Consider the following 19291-nt stretch of genomic DNA (forward strand, 5'->3'; position numbering starts at 1 on the left):
ACACATGAAATTCATTGAACAAGTCATGAAAGAAAGTGTTTAAAGTTTTTTTTTCATGGTGGTGAGGCTGAACTGGTCCACTACATTATGCCTCTTTTTCTTTACTTTGTCTTCAGATATATCAGTGGAAGTAAGCCATTTTGTCTGGCATTTTTGGGTTATCCTAGGTAATTTACATGTGTTACTACGTATGATAACTTGTGTAACTATATTTGTGTGTATCTCTACCTAAAGAAACATACAGCCTCTCCTTACTTAGCAACATCCTCGTTTACTGACGACTTGGACTTACGACGGGCTCTCTGACCAGTGTGCATACCTAAATAATGTATATTAGAGCTGATTTCCTCTATTCTGTTTATTACAATATATGTACAGTATACTACTGTATAAACATTTAAAAATATTCTAAAAATGTTATAATTAGTGCAAAGGTGACATTAAAACAATATCAAAGATGGTTGACACAAACCTACTGCCATTATAGTATGTTTCTTGCTTAGCGATGACTTCATTTACCGATGTGATCTTGGGAACAGAACTCCGTCGTTAAGTGAGGAGAGGCTGTACTTGTTATCATTATTTTTTTAAATTGTTTTAATATGTTGAAAATTAAGAATTTCCACAACACATAATTGACTAATGTGAACTTGTTACTGAGAATAAGATACTGCATCTATAAGGATGAACATTTTACACTGTATTTTGCTGCTTCTGAGCACTATACAGTGGACCCCCGCCTTACGAACGCATCACGTTATGTTAAATCCGCCATATGAAGCATTTGAACACAAAAATTTTGCCTCGCCTCACGATAAAAAAACTCATCTTACGTGATTCGTCTGGGACGCGTCCCACATGTGGCCTCAGCTGCCCTGTGGTTGCCAGTGTTTACAAGCCAGCCAGTGCGGTCGCATCTAAGCATACATTCGGCAAATTTCATATTATCACAGCGTTTTTAGTGCTTCTAACTGCAAAATAAGTCTCCATGGGCCCCAAGAAAGCTAGTGCCAACCCTGTGGTAAAAAGGGTGAGAATTAGTATGGATATTAAGAAAGATTTTGAAGGGTTTGGGGCTAACCCTGAGAAGCCTATGACAGTTGTGGAATCCATTGTGCCTACTTCAAAGATTAAGGAAATGTGTGCAAAGCGGGTTGAACTGCAAACCTTTATGGATGAAAATCACCCTAACACATCTATTACAAGCCGTGCTGGTGACTATTATAATGACAGTGTTGTGACCCATTTTTGGCAAATCTTAAAGGAATGGGAGGTACAGACCTCTATGGACAGATTTGTTGTGTGACAGAGGTCCAGTGGCTCTCAAGCTGGTCTTAGTGGCATTAAAAGAAGAAGGGAAGTAACCCCAGAAAAGGACTTGCTACCTCAAGTCCTAATGGAAGGGGATTCCCCTTCTAAACAATAACTTCCACACTCTCCCCTCCTCCCATCCCATCAATCATCATCAGATCTTCAATAAAGGCAAGTGTCATGTATTCTATTCTTAGTAGAGTAGTAATTGTGCATATCCTCCCTAGAATTAGGGGGGATATAATCGAGGTGTATAAATGGAAAACAGGAATAAATAAAGGGGATGTAAATAGTGTGCTGAAAATTTCCAGCCAAGACAGGACTCGCAGCAATGGTTTCAAGTTGGATAAATTCAGATTCAGGAAGGATATAGGAAAGTACTGGTTTGGAAATAGAGTTGTGGATGAGTGGAACAAGCTCCCAAGTACAGTTATTGAGGCTAAAACGTTGTGTAGTTTTAAAAATAGGTTAGATAAATACATGAGTGGGTATGGGTGGGTGTGAGTTGGACCTAAATAGCTTCTGCTGCTGGGTCTGGTACAGTGCTCCATCCTTGAGTGGGGATGACCAGACTGGGTGGGTCATTGGGATAATCGGGGGGGGACATGGACCTGCTCCACATGGGTCAGTAGGCCTGTTGCAGTGTTCCTTCTTTCTTATGTTCTTATTGGTATTAAAATTAATATTTCATGTGGTAAAAAAAAATTTTTTTTTTCATACTTTGGGGTGTCAGGAACGGATTAATTTGATTTCCATTATTTCTTACGAGGAAAATTAATTTGGCTAACGATAATTTCGGCTTATGATGAGCTCTCAGGAATGGATTAATATCATAAGGCGGGGGTCCACTGTATCACTAACATATTTTTTTGTACGTTTTAGTAAATGCTGAGGAAATTTGGGTATGGTAATTTTTTACATAATGAAATTTTTCTTTGTAATGATTTAAAATACATGTATGTGGAAAGTGCAGTACAGTATATACTCTGAAAATAGAGAATTGGTAATAATAATAATAATTTATTTTTTTATTTATTTATTTAGTAATTTTAGCATACATACAGAGGTACAAAAAAATACAGATAAGAGCAGCATGCCAAAGCCACTTATACTATGCATAGCATTACGGGCTGGCTTAAAATTAACTTAAGATTAACTAAGCAATGATGAAATCAGTGATAAAACATTAATGTAAACAGATTACTATAAAGCACAAGTGAGTATTACAAAGACAGGTCATATGGTTGCATGCATTGTTGTACATTCAGTCGTATGAAGTATTCTGTTAGGTAGTGTATTTAAAAAATAATAAAGTTAGATTCGGTTTTAGGTTTAACATTTATGTGATATAATTGTGAGAAACATTTAAGATATACAATTTATAAGGTTCAGTTATTCAGTATTTATTTGGTTTTGGGTGAGTAAGTGATCTTTGAGAAGAGACTTGAATTTATAAACAGGTAGTGTTTCTTTTATATTTACAGGTAATGAATTCCAGATTTTAGGGCCTTTTATGTGCATTGAGTTTTTGCATAGTGTGAGATGGACACGAGGAACATCAAAGAGTGATCTGTGCCTTGTGTTATGGTCATGTGTTCTGTTGAGGTTGGCAAGGAGATGTTTGAGGGGAGGGTTAATATCAGAGTTAAGTGTCCTATGTATGTAATGGCACAGTTAAGTGAAGCGGCCCTGTATATGCCTGAGGCTCTGCTTCACACAGTTCAGGTAATGGAGCACTAATTGTCTTTTATATATTATAGTATAGTGCAGTATATTGTCTTATGCTTACCTGGAGTTTACCTGGAGAGGGTTTCGGGGGTCAACGCCCCCACGGCTCGGTCTGAGACCAGACCTCGTGGTGGATCAGGGTCTGATCTACCAAGCTGTTACTGCTGACTGCATGCAAACTGATGTACGAACCACAACCCTGTTGGTCAGGTACTGAATTTAGGTGCCTGTCCAGTCAAAATCAAATCAGAATCAAAAGTTTATTTTCTGTAAAGATTACAATGTGGGGTTTACATATTATAAAATATTGGGTACAATATGTGGTTTACATATCATAAAATACTAATTACAGAGAGTGCCACTATCATGCCTAGCATGACTAGGCATTTTGGGCAGACTAATAATAATTCAAACTCTATATTGATACAGGTTATGGAGCATATTGATATTAAAGCTAGGCAACTGCATTACAGTTTTAAATTTAGCAATGAGAATGGTTTTGTTTTGGCATGATACACAGTTTCTATTAACCCTTAACCCCTTGACTGTCACAAGCCCCAATCCTGAAGTGTCTCCTGGTGTCGCAAAATTTAAAAAAAAAAAAAAAAAGAAAAATTCTTATGAAACGATAGAGAATCATTTCCCGATTGTAATGACACCAAAAACACAAAATTTTACGGAAAACTGACGGAATTACGCTCTCGCGAAGTTAGCGGCCTCGGCGATATTTACAAATCGGCGATTTCACCCACTTTGAGCCCTATTATAGGCTAATTCCATTGTTCCAGTCAACCAAACTCATAGCTATTTCTCTAGAACTCCATTTGTTCTATCGACTGAGTACAAGAAACTGCCCATTTACCGGTTTCAACTAACCAATAACATGGTCAGAAATTTGCAGTTTGGCCAATTTCACGAAAATTAAAATATATGACAATTTCAAATTAAGGTCCAGAATGAACAAGGCAGACATTCCTGGCTCTAAAATAACACTTTCTTTGTTCATCAGTCACGTCTCCAGGCCCCTCTGATATTACTCTTGCTTTCTATTTTGAATTTTTATTCAAACAAAAAATAGAAGATTACTGTTATGCAGACTACTGCAATACTGTAATAATTGTATAAATAACATCAACCCATTCATGAGTGAATATTAGAATGGCTAGTTGGACATTTATTGGACAATGGCATCATTTGTTTACTTCTGAACATCAGCAAAAATCAAACATTTTCCCTACTTTGAGCTCCATTTCCAGGTTCTTTTTACAGTAAAATCAATCAAAATCAACTCTATTTCTATAATATGTTTTCCATTCTATCAAATGAGACCAAGAAAACGAGAATACAACCATAAATACTATACGAAAATAGACCACAAATTCGGCATTTTAATTAAAAAAAAAACGGTCGTAGTTTTTTTTTTCTCATTATGCACTGCATGCTCCAGGATTTTTTTTATATGGTGCACACTGACCACACAGACCCATTATCTCACATGTGGGCCTACCAGCTTTCTCCTGCTTGATTTGAAGCCTCTAGAATTTATGAGTATATATACGTCAAACACGGTACCTCGTAAGACGTATATATACGACCTTGACAGTCAAAAGGTTAAAGTTTCCAAACATAGATGTACGTTTGCTCGTGTAGCGCTCCGAACATAGATCTATGTTTTTTACATGCTTTCAAATGGAGAAAATCAAGGTCAGAGTGCTACATGCATAAATGTAGATCTACGTTTGGACAGTTTAACCCTTTGACTGTTTTGGCCGTATATATACATCTTTCGAGCCAGTGTTTTGGACGTATATACACCTACCATCTGACTTACTACCTGCTCGACATACGACGGCTCGACTTACGACCGTGTTTTTTATGCCAAATTTCTGGGAAATAAACAAGTGTTTGTGTTGTACACAGTGTTTATCCTAAACCTTACAGTATAAAATACTACAGTACTAACAGCATAAAAAGTAAAGTAAAACATGAAATACCAAAATAAAACAATAAACTAGTCATTACAAAAAATGTTATGTAGATATTCAGTAGTAAAGTTCGACGTGTCCATTTCGACTTACGACCGGTTTCTTGGAACCGAACTCGGTCGTAAGTCGGATGGTAGGTGTATACTCAATAATTCTAGCGGCTTCAAATCAAGCAGGAGATTTAAACAACTATAGGCCAATATCAAACTTACTATTGCTATCCAAAATCTTTGAGAAACTCGTGCACAGGAGACTGTATTCATTTATAACGTCACAAAACATACTCAACCCCTGCCAATTTGGATTCAGGAAAAATAAAAGCACTAACGATGCAATCATAAAAATGCTAGATCTGCTTTACACAGCATTGGAAAATAAGGAATATCCACTAGGAATTTTTATTGACCTAAGAAAAGCTTTTGACACAGTAGACCACGGCATCCTACTCCACAAACTTGACCATTATGGCATAAGAGGCCATGCGCTTGCATATTTCAAATCTTACCGTACTAATAGGTATCAGTATGTCACCATTAAAGACACAGCATCAACAACACAGCCACTTGATACTGGAGTTCCGCAGGGAAGTGTCTTTGGTCCCCTGCTCTTCCTCATATACATCAATGATCTTCCAAACGTATCTCGACACCTGAACCCCATTCTCTTTGCTGACGACACGACTTATGTCATCTCTCACCCTAATCTTGCCACCCTCAACACCATTATTAATGAGGAGCTGATCAAAATATCGACTTGGATGACAGCCAATAAACTTACGCTTAACGTTGACAAAACCTACTACATTATGTTTGGTAGCAGAGCAGGAGATGCGCAAATTAACATTAAGATCGACAACACTCTAATTGCCAGGCATAATGAGGGCAAATTCCTAGGCCTATACCTCGACAACAACCTGAACTTCAGCACCCATATCCAACACATAACCAAAAAAGTATCGAAAACGGTTGGGATCCTCTCCAAGATACGATACTACGTGCCGCAAACTGCCCTTCTCACACTATACCATTCACTTACATATCCATACCTCACCTATGCTATCTGTGCTTGGGGTTCAACTGCAGCAACACACCTAAAGCCAATAATAACCCAACAAAAAGCCACAGTAAGAATAATCACTAAATCCCATCCCTGGCAACACACCCCCCCACTCTTCATAGACCTAAACTTACTCCCTGTTCAGTACATCCACACTTACTACTGTGCAATCTACATCTACAGGACCTTAAATTCCAATATTAACCTTGACCTAAAACGCTTTCTTGATAGTTGTGACAGAACCCACAGGCACAACACCAGACACAAACATCTCTATGACATTCCCCGTGTCCGACTAAACCTTTACAAAAATTCAATGTATGTCAAAGGCCCTAAAATCTGGAACACCCTACCTGAAAATTCCAAAACTGCAGACACATTCATCACCTTCAAAACTACCATCAGAAAACATCTTATCTCCCTGATACACCCTGTCAACTAATAATACGAATACCACCTGGTGGTTCACACTTACACTCACTGACCCATTTGACCATAAACAGAAATATCAATCTCAGTCTCAAAATAATGAATCTTAACTAGTCATAAGTTGGCCTGTGATACTCCAATACTGAAACTATGTATAGTGCCAAAACAAAAGCATTCACATTGCTAAACTCACAACTAGTGTTTAGTCACTTAGCCATAATACCAACTTACCTCATAATTTTGTAATATTTTAAACTTAAGATTTAATATAAGTCTGCCCGAAATGCCTAGCCATGCTTGGTGTTCTAGTGGTACACTCTGTAATTATTATTTTACTACATGTAAACCACACAATAACCAAATTCTGTAAACTCAGCTTTGTAATCCTTATAGAGAATAAACTTTGAGTTTGAATTGGTAGGCCCACATGTGAGAGAATGGGTCTGTGTGGTCAGTGTGTACTATATAAAAAAAATCCTGATCCTGCAGCAAGCAATGCATAACGAGAGAAAAAAAAATGACCGTGTAATTGGATTAAAGCGCCGAATTTGAGGTGTATTTTCATATAGTATATTTATGATTGTATTCTCGTTTTCTTGGTTGCATTTGATAGAATGGAAAATATATTACAGAAATAGAGATGATTTTGATTAGTTTCACGATGAAAATGACCTTGAAATTGAGCTCAAAGTAGCGGAAATGTTCGATCTTTACCAATGTTCAAGAGTAAGCTCCACACGTCCGATACACATCAACTAGGGAGTCTAATATTCTTTCACTAGTGCACTGATATTATTTATACTATTTTTACAATAATGCAGTAGTCTGCATAACAATAAATCTTCTATTTTTTGTGTGATTAAAAAATCAAAATAGAAAGCAAGAGTAATGTAAGAGGGGCCTGGAGACATGACTAATGACTTTATTTTAGTGCCAAGAATGTCTGCATTTTTTATTCTGGACCCTATTTTGAAATTGACATCTTTTTTAATTTGCATAAAATTGGCAAAATTGCCAATTTCTGATCACTTCATTGGGTAGTTGAAATCAGTAAATGGGTGGTTTATTGTACTCGATTAATAGAAAAAATGGAGTTCTAAAGAAATAGCTATGAGTTTGGTCGACTGAAACAATGGAAACGGCCGAAAATAGGGCTCAAATTCGGCAAAATCGCCTATGCATATATGTTTCCGAGATAGCTAACTTTGCAGTAGCGTAATTCCATAAGTTTTTGATCAAATTTTGTACTTTTGGTGTCATTACCATTGGGAAAAGATTCTCTATAATTTCATAAGAAAAAATAGTTTTTTTTTTCGACACCAGGAGACACTTCAGGATTTGGGGTTGCGACAGTCAAAGGGTTAAGGGTTAAAGCTCCTTTATTGAAGTATCTCTGGCAAACTTTTGACTAGTTTAAGATTTATTAGACAATAACTTTATTTGTAATTTTATGTTTACAGTCATTTGGGTGGGTGCAAGTGTAAATTCGGGGAAATCACAGATATTGAGAGTAGGTCTAGTTTTGTTTTTTATATGTGTATGATACAAGTAAGAGAATAGGTGGTTTTCTTGAAGACAGCCAGGGGTCTATTGGTACTCCCCCTTATGTATGCTGGGAGGCAGTTGAACAGTCTTGAGCCCCAGACTCTTACTGTGTTGTCTCTCAGTGTATGCGTGCTGCCCCTGCTTTTCATGGGGGAAATGTTACATCTGCTGCTGAGTCTTTTGCTTTCATCGGGAGTGATTTTCGTGTGCAAATTTGGTACTAATCCCTCTAGGATTTTCCAAGTGTACATTATCATATATCTCTCTACCTGCACTCCAAGGAATACAGATCAGGGGCCTTCAACCATTCCCAGTAGTTTATGTGCTTTATCGTACTTATGTATGCTGTGAAAGTTCTTCGTATACACTCTCCAGGTCAGCAATTTCCCTTGTCTTGAAGGGGGCAGTTAGTATACAGCAGTATTCTAGCCTAGAGAGAACAAGCGATTTGAAGAGAATCATCATGGGCTTTGCATCCCTAGTTTTGAAGGTTCTCATTATCCATCCTATCATTTTCCTAGCAGATGCGGTAGATATATTGTTGTGGTCTTTGAAGGCGAGGTCCTCTGATGTTATCACTCCCAGGTCCTTCACATTACTTTTTCACTCTATTGCATGGTTAGAACTTGTCATATACCCTGATACAGTTATAATTTTCTCAAGTTTTCTATATCTGAGTAGTTGAAATTTCTCTTCATTGAACTTCATATTGTTTTGAGTGGCCCATTTGAAGATTTGGTTTATGTCCACTTGGAGTCTTGCGGTGTCTTCGATGGCAGTCACTGTCATGGCAATCCGGGTGTCATCCGCAAAGGAAGACATGGAGCTATGGCTTACATCTCTGTCTATGTCAGATATGAGGATGAGGAATAGAATGGGAGCGAGTACTGTGCCTTGTGGAACAGAGCTTTTCACAGTGTCTGCCTCAGACTTTACTCTGTTTACTGTTACTCATTGTGTTCTATTTGTCAGGAAGTTATAGATCCATCTACCAGCTTTTCCTGTTATTCTTTTATCATGCATTTTGTACCCTATTACACCATGGTAACACTTGTTGAAAGCTTTTGCAAAGTCTGTGTGTACTACATCCTCATTTTGTTTATCCTCTACAGTACCCAGGACCTTGTCATAGTGATCCAGTAACTGGGACAGGCAGGAGCGACCTGCTTGATAAAACATTCCACAGAAAAAATTTATTTATGGTCAAAATTTCATTTTTTACAGGGCTTTAGGTTGATGCTTGTTGCTGTCTTTAGATCGTGGATTGCGAACTGTCCTATAGTAAATCAAAATGGCAGATGGTATGCTTTTGCTCTCCTGGAACAGCCACCATGCCACATTTTGTGATATACTCTCAAGACTTCGAGAAAAGGTTTGTTGTTTTATTTATTGGGTGTGTTTCTAACAAGAAATTGCTGTATCATTTGAGTGCAAGCCCTACTGTTGTTATAAGCAAACCCTGCTGTTATTATGGCAAGCCCTGTTGTTATTATGCCGATCCCTGCTGTTATTATGGCAAGCCCTGCTGTTATTATTGTAATACTGTGCTATTAGTGTTTGTAGTGCAGCCTCAATTTGGACATACAGTATAGTAAGACCCTTATATCCACAGGTCCTGTATCCTTGGTTTCAGTTATTTGCTGTTTACCATGGCCCAAAATAACCCTTAAGGGGCAGTAGAACTATTTGGGGTGCTAGAACAACTATTTTTTTTTTTTTTTTTACCGTCAGATTTCTTTCATTGTTGGTGCACAAGACGAAGTTTTTACACTATTTACTGTAAATATTTGTCAATAAGATATCCCAAACAACAACTGAAAGAAGAACGATTTACTGCAAATGCCCTTTGGCAGGAGGGTAGTCCCATATGGCATGGTGTAAGGTTGTTTGGGCACTTGGTACCCAGAGAATAATGCTAATACGATTTTTTGGTGATGCACTTTCCTCTAAATATCTTTTCTTTATTCCACAAAAAAATAAAGTTTGTTTGTTCTTAGACTTTTGCAAAAAATCTGCCCTTTACTACCACATAAATCCCAAAATATTTGGAAAGTTTCTAAAAGTGCATCACTAAAATTAAGAACAATCATTATTTTACAATTTCTGTGAATATTACCCCACTTAATTAAGTAATAAAGGCTTAGTTAAGTGAATAAGTTACTTCCAAGATATAGGCCTCGAACGCCAGCAGGCCTTCCGTCTCAATTTTTTTTTTTTTTTTGCAAAAATCGCGTTTTGGTGTTTTCCTTAGTAAACTGGTGTTCTACTGCAGTTATCCTCTTCAAAACACCGTTTTCTCTTACTCAAGGCCAAAGAATACGACATGGGGAGGAGGGGAAATTCAAAGTTTATTCTCTATAAGGATTACAATGCTGAGTTTACAGAAATTTGGTTATTGTGTGGTTTACATGTAGTAAAATAGTGATTACAGAGTGTACCACTAGAACGCTTAGCATGGCTAGGCATTTCGGGCAGACTTAGTTTTATTCTTAATTGTAAAATATTACAAATTATGAGGTAAGTTGGTATTATGGCTAAGTGACTAAATACTAGTTTGTGAGTTTAGCAATGTAAATGCTTTTGTTTTGGCACAGTACATAGTTTCAATATTGGAGTATCACAGGATTCATTATTTTAAGATTGAGATTAATATTTCTGTTTATGGTCAAATGAGTGAGTGAGTGTAAGTGTGAACCACCAGGTGGTATTTGTGTAGTTAGTTGACAGGGTGTATCAGGGAGATAAGATGTTTTCTAATGGTAGTTTTGAAGGTGATGAATGTGTCTGCAGTTCTAGAGTTCTCAGGTAGGGTATTCCAGATTTTAGGGCCTTTGACATACATTGAATTTTTGTAAAGGTTTAGTCGGACACGGGGAATGTCGTAGACATGTTTGTGTCTTGTGTTATGCCTGTGGGTTCTGTCACAACTATCAAGAAAGCATTTTAGGTCAAGGTTGATATTAGAGTTTAAGGCCCTGTAGATGTAGATTGCACAGTAGTAAGTGTGGATGTACTGAACAGGGAGTAAGTTTAGGTCTATGAAGAGTGGGGGGCGGGTGTTGCCAGGGATGGGATTTAGTGATTATTCTTACTGCGGCTTTTTGTTGGGTTATTATTGGCTTTAGGTGTGTTGCTGCAGTTGATCCCCAAGCACAAATAGCATAGGTGAGGTATGGATAAATAAGTGAGTGGTATAGTGTGAGAAGGGCATTTTGCGGCACGTAGTATCGTATCTTGGAGAGGATCCCAACCGTTTTGGATACTTTTTTGGTTATGTGCTGGATATGGATGCTGAAATTCAGGTTGTTGTCAAGGTATAAGCCTAGGAATTTGCCCCCATTATTTCTGGTAATTAGAGTGTTGTCAATCTTAATGTTAATTTGTGCATCTCCTGCTCTGCTACCAAACATAATATAGTAGGTTTTGTCAGTGTTAAGCGTAAGTTTATTGGCTGTCATCCAAGTCGATATTTTGATCAGCTTCTCATTCACAGTGGTGTTGAGGGTGGCAAGAGTAGGGTGAGAGATGACATAAGTCGTGTCGTCAGCAAAGAGAATGGGTTTCAGGTGTTGGGATACGTTTGGAAGGTCATTGATGTATATGAGGAAGAGCAGGGGACCAAGGACACTTCCCTGCAGAACTCCAGTATCAAGTGGCCGTGTTGCTGATGCTGTCTTTAATGGTGACATACTGATACCTATTAGTAATGTAAGATTTGAAATAAGCAAGCGCATGGCCTCTTATACCGTAATGATCAAGTTTGTAGAGTAGGATGTCGTGGTCTACTGTGTCAAAAGCTTTTCTTAGGTCAATAAAAATTCCTAGTGGATATTCCTTATTTTCCAATGCTGTGTAAAGCAGATCTAGCATTTTTATGATTGCATCATTAGTGCTTTTATTTTTCCTGAATCCAAATTGGCAGGGGTTGAGTATGTTTTGAGCCGTTATAAATGAATACAGTCTCCTGTGCACGAGTTTCTCAAAGATTTTGGATAACAATGGTAAGTTAGATATTGGCCTATAGTTGTTTAAGTCTGTAGGGTCACCACCTTTATGTATTGGTGTAACCCTCGCCATCTTGAGTAGTTTCGGGAAGGTGCTAGTCTCTAGTGACTTGTTAAAGAGTAATGAAATAGCATGCGAAAGGACATGGGCCGCTCGCTTGTACAGTAATGGTGGGACATGAGACAGATTCCCCGAGTTATTTTTAAGTGACTTTATAATCTCGGTGACTTCCGTGGGCTCAGTTGGTGCAAGATAGAAGGAATTAGGGAAATTCCCATCTAGGTAGTCCCCGGCATGGGCATTGGTATGTGGGATTTTACTGGCAAGATTAGATCCTATGGTTGAGAAGAAGTCGTTTATCTTGTTAGCTGTGTCAGTGGGATGTAGTGGTGTTTCATTAGGTTTAGTTAGGACAATATTCTTGGTTTTTCTCAGTTTGTGGGTCCCTAGAATCTGAGAGTGTTTTCCAGGTCTTTTTTATATCTCCTCTAGTGTCTGTGAATCTACTGGAGTAGTATAGTTGTTTGGCTTTCTTTATTACTTTGGTGAGAGCTGATGAATAGTGTTTAAGAATATCTTTGTGTATTAAGCCTTGTTTATATTGCTTTTCATATTGGTGTTTCTTGTCAATGGATTTCAGAATGGTGCTGGTTAGCCATGGGCAACCAAGCTGTTTGTTTGTGATCTGTTTTGTTTTTATAGGACAATGTTTGTTGTATAGTCTAAGTAATTTGTTAAGAAAAATGTCTGTCCAGTCATCAATACCATTGGCCTTGGAGAATTCTGTAGGCCAGTCAACAGTCTCTAGGTCAGCTGTGAACTTCCTTACTGAGGCCTCGTCTTGGAGTCTAAATGAGACTTTGTTGTATTCAAGTGGTGGTTTACTAATGTTTGTCAGGAGGAAGGTAGGGTAGTGGTCTGTAGTGTTATCTGTGATTATCCCTGATTTAAGGGGGGCTAGTATATGGGTCCATTTGTGGTCTATTATGGTTGCACTTGTCTCAGTGAGCCTGGTTGGTTTAGTTATTGTTGGTATGAGAAGTGTGTTGTTCATATTGTTGATGAAATCAGTTACAGGCTGATCATCTAGTAAGCCAAGGTTGATGTTGAAGTCTCCAGCTAAGAGAAGGTGGTGCTTATTCATTTGTCTGTTTGTTATTAGTGACTTTAATTTCTCACTGAAATTTGGGATGTTTGTGTGAGGTATCCGGTAAATGGTACCGATTGTTATAGGCGTCATAAGGTTTTTTACAGTAAAATTAGCAAAAATGTATTCCCCATATTCATCACTAAAGCAAGTGGTGCTAATACAAGATAATTGGTTAGAGTAATAGATTGCAATACCACCCCCAATATTGCTGGTGGACTCTCGCCATATTGTGGCCTATTTTATTCAGTCTAGAGTATACTATAACATGTTTGTATGTTATTTATAGTGTTTATTATATATTAGATCAATTCTGATAGATAAATAACCCATAGAGTTGATATAAGCATAATAATGAAGTGATTTCTCCGGCCTCTGTCTGGAGCAGGAATACTGCCGGTGTTCCTAGATGGTTCCTGATTGGCTAGAAGTCTACGGACAAGCTCCGCCTACTTTTTATGATGCCAAATAGTCAGTTATTATGTTAGAAAGAATAATGCAAGAAAAAGCGATAAAAAACAAGGAAAAAATCCAAAAAATGTATGGGCTGAGAGCAGACGCGCTATGCAGATCGCTGTCACCATACCTGATATAAATGACTATAATTTCTTGTAGAAATGTTGTAGAACATTGATTTTTGTACCATTGTGTTGCCAAAGAGTTAAGCTATTTTTCTATATAAATAACTCAATTTCCATAATTTTTCTAAAAAACAAAAATTGCTCGCGCGCTGCACACCTCATACCGCCCCTTAATTTTGCTTAATAATGGTCACAACATGCAAAAGTAGTGATGGTGGAAGTTCTTCAAAGCCTAATAGTAGCTGTGAAGTGCTTTCCTATCAGTAAGAAAGTAATAATTCTCTATTTATTGTGCATAATTTATCAGTTAAACTTAAATGTAAAAATGACTTACATAGGGTTTGCTACTATCTGCGGTTTTGATATCTGCGGCAGGTCTTTGGAATGTATTCCTGGTGGATATGGGGGTCCTACGGTATAGACATACTTAAAGTTGTAGACTAACTTTTCTTGTTTTTTATATTTTTTTTGGGGGGGGGGGAGAGGAGAGGTAACATGATTCAAATAATGTTATGTTTATGATAATGTACTTAATATTTTTCTCACAGGAGAGCTTCACAGATGTGACCTTGGCATGTGAAGGAAAGTGTTATCCTTTACACAAGCTGGTGTTGTCAGCCTGTAGTGAATATCTTGAAAAGATAATTAAAAGTACACCATGTAAGCATCCTGTTATTGTGCTTCAGGATATTCGTTGCAGTGAGCTAGAAGCACTTATAAACTATATGTATGTTGGTGAAGTTAATGTGCCCCAAAGTTCCCTCACTTTCCTCATCAAAGCTGCAGAACTATTGCAAATCAAAGGGTTAGCTGTTCCTGATGAACCACCCTCAACAAATAAAAAGAAAGCTAGTACTCATGTTAGTGATGACCAAACTAGTCCACAAGTTAAACGAAAGAAATATGACAGTAGCAGCAGCATCTGTCAACAAGAACACACTCAGATCTCCAGTAGCCCTTCACCACACCACAGAGAGAGAAAACATACATCAGATTATTCTAAGACACAGCCAGCAAATGCAGACCAAGTTGTTGACCAACATCACTCATCTGAAAATTCTCTAGGATGTATTCAGGTATGTTTCTTGTAATTTTAAATTTCCTTTTTCAGAACCAAATGTTACAATGTTATTCCTAATTACTGTATATGTAAATGGAGACCTAACTGATTGTTTTTTTTAATACATTGGCCGTTTCCCACTGAGGCAGGGTGACCTAGAAAGAAAGAAAAAAATTTTCATCATCATTCAACACTTCCGCCATCATTTATACATAATCAGTCTTTGCAGAGACACTCAGATACAACAGTTTAGATGTCATTCCAAACAGTTAATATTCCAAGCCTCCTCTAAAGTGCAGGCATTGTACTTCCCAACGTGACTCATGAAATCGTAATGACACAATTGCAAACAAACCATACCATGGGCGGGATTTGAACCCGCGGTCAGAGAGTCTCAAAACTCCAGACCGTCGCGTTAGCCACTGGACCAGCTAGCCACAATAAGATTCGTCCAACTAGGTATATTTCTACACCATAGGAAGATTAGCATTTGTGGTCACAGTGGTGCCTATGCTAACCTTCCTATGGTGTAGAAATATACCTAGTTGGACGAATCTTATTGTGGCTAGCTGGTCCAGTGGCTAACGCGACGGTCTGGAGTTTTGAGACTCTCTGACCATGGGTTCAAATCCCGCCCGTGTCCCACTTCTGGGACTCGAGTCCAGCTAACCGGTTTCCCTGGATCCCTTCACAAAATATTACCCTTCTCACACTCCAACAGCTGGTCAGGTCCCCAAAACCATTCATTACCATAATAATAAGGTAACATTTGTGATGGAATCCAAAGACACTGGTAAGCCTGATTTGATTTCTAGAGGTGGGAAGAACAGAGCCTTTACTCTGAAGGATGGATGAGGATGTTGCTGTTTGGAAATCATTTCACTTGTGATGTTTTTGTGCTTGTAGGAAAAAAAATTCTTATAGTTTGAAAGAGTTTATTTTTCTGAATCGAGTGAGACTCACATAGGTGTAACCATTTTATGATGTGCTGAAACTGACCGAAATTGATGCGCTGTTGGCAAGATTGGTGCTAATGCACCAATTAGAATTTTTCAGTTTCCAGTTTTTCTAAGCCAAATTAAGTTCTGTTTAAAAAAAAATTGTATGAACTAGTTAATATTAATTATCACATTTTGCAATGAAAATATCCTGATTTCAAACAATATTAGCACACTGCACCAGTTTTCACCTAAAACATAGTAGTATATGCATTTAGCACTGCAACATCCAATAGATGTAAAAATAGCTTCATATACCACTTGAAGCTCATTCTGACACATTCCACAGAGCTAGTTTGCATGCCACATTTATCTACCAAATGCATGTTGATAATGTAGTCAGTGGCTACAAGTGGTTTCACAATAAGTTCTTCTGTTTGCAAATTAGTAAGAATTTCTTTCTCTTGTTTGAGGGGAAAAAACTGCCCATTCTTTTCTTGGAACTACTGAATAAAGTGTAATTTGACAGATTTTCACAAAATTCATCAAATTTCAATTTAAAAAGTCCTAAATAAATAATGCAGGCATTCCAGCCACTAAAGCAACATTTCCCCTGTTCATTAATCACATTCCCACTCCTCTCCTATATAACACTTTCCCTCCATTGGAATCCATTATCACAAAAAATTGAAGTTTTACCCAATCTCTTGGCTAAATTTAACCGAGAATGATTGGTTATTTATTTAGGACATCCCAGTAATTGAAGCAGACTTAATAAATACTGGGAGGTAGAGGTCTGTACCCATCCTCAGGAAAATTGCCAAAAATCAAATATTTTCTCTCGCTTTGAGCTCTGTTTCAAACTACTTCTGATCTTAAACCAACCAAAATCATGTCTATTTCACTAATTTTTTTTTTCATTCTATCACTTGATACCAAAACAGTAGCCAATAAAACCATAAAAAACACTCTAAAAAATACCTCAAAGTTGCTATTTATACCAAACATTGTAAGAGGCTTTGCTCTTCCCATCATCCACTGCAAAGGGCAGAATTTTTGTGTGCTGTACACACACACACACACACACACACACACACACACACACACACACACACACACACACACACACACACACACACACACACACACACACACACACACACACACACACACACGCACACGCCTAGAAAGTGACGTAGTGGAGGCGGGAACCATACATAGTTTTAAGGCGAGGTATGATAGAGCTCATGGGGCAGGGAGAGAGAGGCCCTAGTAGCAATCAGCGAAGAGGCGGGGCCAGGAGCTGTGACTCGACCCCTGCAATCACAAATAGGTGAGTACACCACACCACACCACACATACCCAGTCTCTCATGAATAGGCCAAAATTTACCTCGCAGTATAAATGATGGCACTGTGCTTAAAACATAGATCTACTTGGGCAACTCTGGCATCTGTAATGTAGATTAACATGAGAGACAGTGAAAGAGTTAATAACAGGTATGGAATGAACTAAATTGATGTTTTTAATAGTATTTTTAAATTGTTTACATGTACAGAATTAACATTTTATTTTTTCTAGGATGTGTTTGTTGAAACTGGTATAAAAGAAGAAGTTTTAGAAGACATAAACACTGACATAAATTTAAATGCAGCAGATCCTGGCTTGGATTATCAAACTCATAATAATTCCTCTTACGAAGTGGAGGATACCAGAATAGAAAATAATACAGAAGGAAAAGGCAGCTTTCCACTATCTGTTGAATATGAAAGGCAATCTCTTGATCATCAAGAAATGCTGTCACAGGCACCCATTGTATCTGTTAGTGCTTCAGAGGTTCAAGGGGTAAGCTCCATTAGAAACATTAAAATAGATTTTATCAGCAAACATTATAATAATTGTTTTATCAGTGTTAAATTTAAGTAAGGAGTAATTGTTAGTTGAGAAACATGAACATCTATTGTCAAGAAGATAATCTGTTCCCGTGAGGAGAGTAAATGTTCCTTCAATGCTGAACAGTCTAACACTCTTGATGATGGGGGTGAACTCAGATATTTATTGGCCAGGTTTACCAGAGATGGAAGAGTTAATGTATTTTCTTTCGACCACTTTAGTGGATTTCCTTCTTTAGGCAATAACGCCATTGCCATATACAGTGGACCCCCGCATAACGATTACCTCCGAATGTGACCAATTATGTAAGTGTATTTATGTAAGTGCGTTTGTACGTGTATGTTTGGGGGTCTGAAATGGACTAATCTACTTCACAATATTTCTTATGGGAACAAATTCGGTCAGTACTGGCACCTGAACATACTTCTGGAGTGAAAAAATATCGTTAACCGGGGGTCCACTGTACTGTATTTGTATATTTTTGTTTCCATGTTTGTGGCAACATGAATCACAGTGCATTTGTTTTTGTATACTGCTTTTTGTGTTTTGGTAAGGGATCCCAAGACAGATGTTTGTGACTTACTGTTTTTAGGAATGCTAGCTGCAGTTTCTTTATAAAATTAATCAAAATTAAACTTGTCATGTTCTTCATTCTCAGTTACATCATCTTAACTTTCTTCATCAGACTCATTGTTTCATTATACTGTACTACTAGAGGTGCACACTATCAACAAGTAGAACAGTAAGACGTGCAGCAGTTGAATATCTTTATATCCAAAGCATTTCGCCCAAACAGTAGGCTTCTTCAGTCAGATACTGATGTGACTAAATATGGAGACAGCAGAAGCAGTGGAGAAGTAAATATGTTGTGATCAGCTCAATAGCATTGAAGTAGTAGTTTTGAGGTGGTCAGTCCCTCAGTCATTAAAAGTGTTCAGCTTCATAGTTTGGAACATAGTTCAAGAAAATGAAGCTGAAGATTTTTCTTGGCTGAGGGACAGACCACCTCAAAACTATTCCTTAAAAGCTGTTGAACTGATTACACCGTGAACTCAGTCATAATAGATGAGAAAGATAATTAATTCGAGAGATTAGATTTTGCCACTGAAGTGGCTAGTTTATTGTACACCCCATATCCATCCTGTATGGAAAAGATGGTAGGAGCAAAAAGATATCAAAGAGCCACCAAGTGCACAGGAGGATATCTCCTGGGACAAAATGGCATCTTATCAAACTAACCCTCCTGTCAGAAGTATCATGAGATAATTTTACATCAGAAAAATTATCTCATGAATTCTGACCCTAATGGAAAAAAATGGAACAGTTGAAGGAGCACATAAACAACAGCAGACATGAGAAGGAGAAATTGGTTGGCAGGCAGAAAAAGGAAAAACAGCCTCAGAAATTTCTCCAGGTATGCCCCTTCCCCAACCCTCAACAAGTCCAAAGTACTTTATGAACCCTCTTTCTTTAATACAAATGCAATAGTTCAAGAGCCACACCCCTAGATATTCCTGACTAAATGATAGCCAAACTAGGTTGGAGGATTATTGATAAATGTTTTAAAATGCTCCTTCAGCAGTGTTAAATCCTCGAGTCATTTTTAATGTCAA

General features: G+C 37.7%; 1 protein-coding gene across 9 annotated transcripts in view; it reads left to right on the plus strand.

The window, feature by feature from the left end:
• Positions 1 to 19291, plus strand: part of LOC128687939 (longitudinals lacking protein, isoforms H/M/V) — a 138852-nt gene that overhangs the window by 13353 nt on the left and 106208 nt on the right. For 8 of the 9 annotated variants that reach the window (XR_011392824.1, XM_070091557.1, XM_053775574.2 and 5 more), the window contains exons 2-4: positions 9279 to 9426; positions 14336 to 14863; positions 17367 to 17630. Coding sequence is in view for 8 of the 9 variants with exons in the window: in XM_070091557.1 (XP_069947658.1) it covers positions 9346 to 9426; positions 14336 to 14863; positions 17367 to 17630 (873 nt within the window). In the remaining variant the exon portion in view is untranslated. The remainder of the gene's footprint in view (positions 1 to 9278; positions 9427 to 14335; positions 14864 to 17366; positions 17631 to 19291) is intronic. The other variant, XM_053775600.2, reaches the window with a different exon arrangement.

The sequence above is a fragment of the Cherax quadricarinatus genome, chromosome 3 (genome assembly GCF_038502225.1).
Source record: "Cherax quadricarinatus isolate ZL_2023a chromosome 3, ASM3850222v1, whole genome shotgun sequence".
NCBI classification, from domain to species: domain Eukaryota; kingdom Metazoa; phylum Arthropoda; class Malacostraca; order Decapoda; family Parastacidae; genus Cherax; species Cherax quadricarinatus.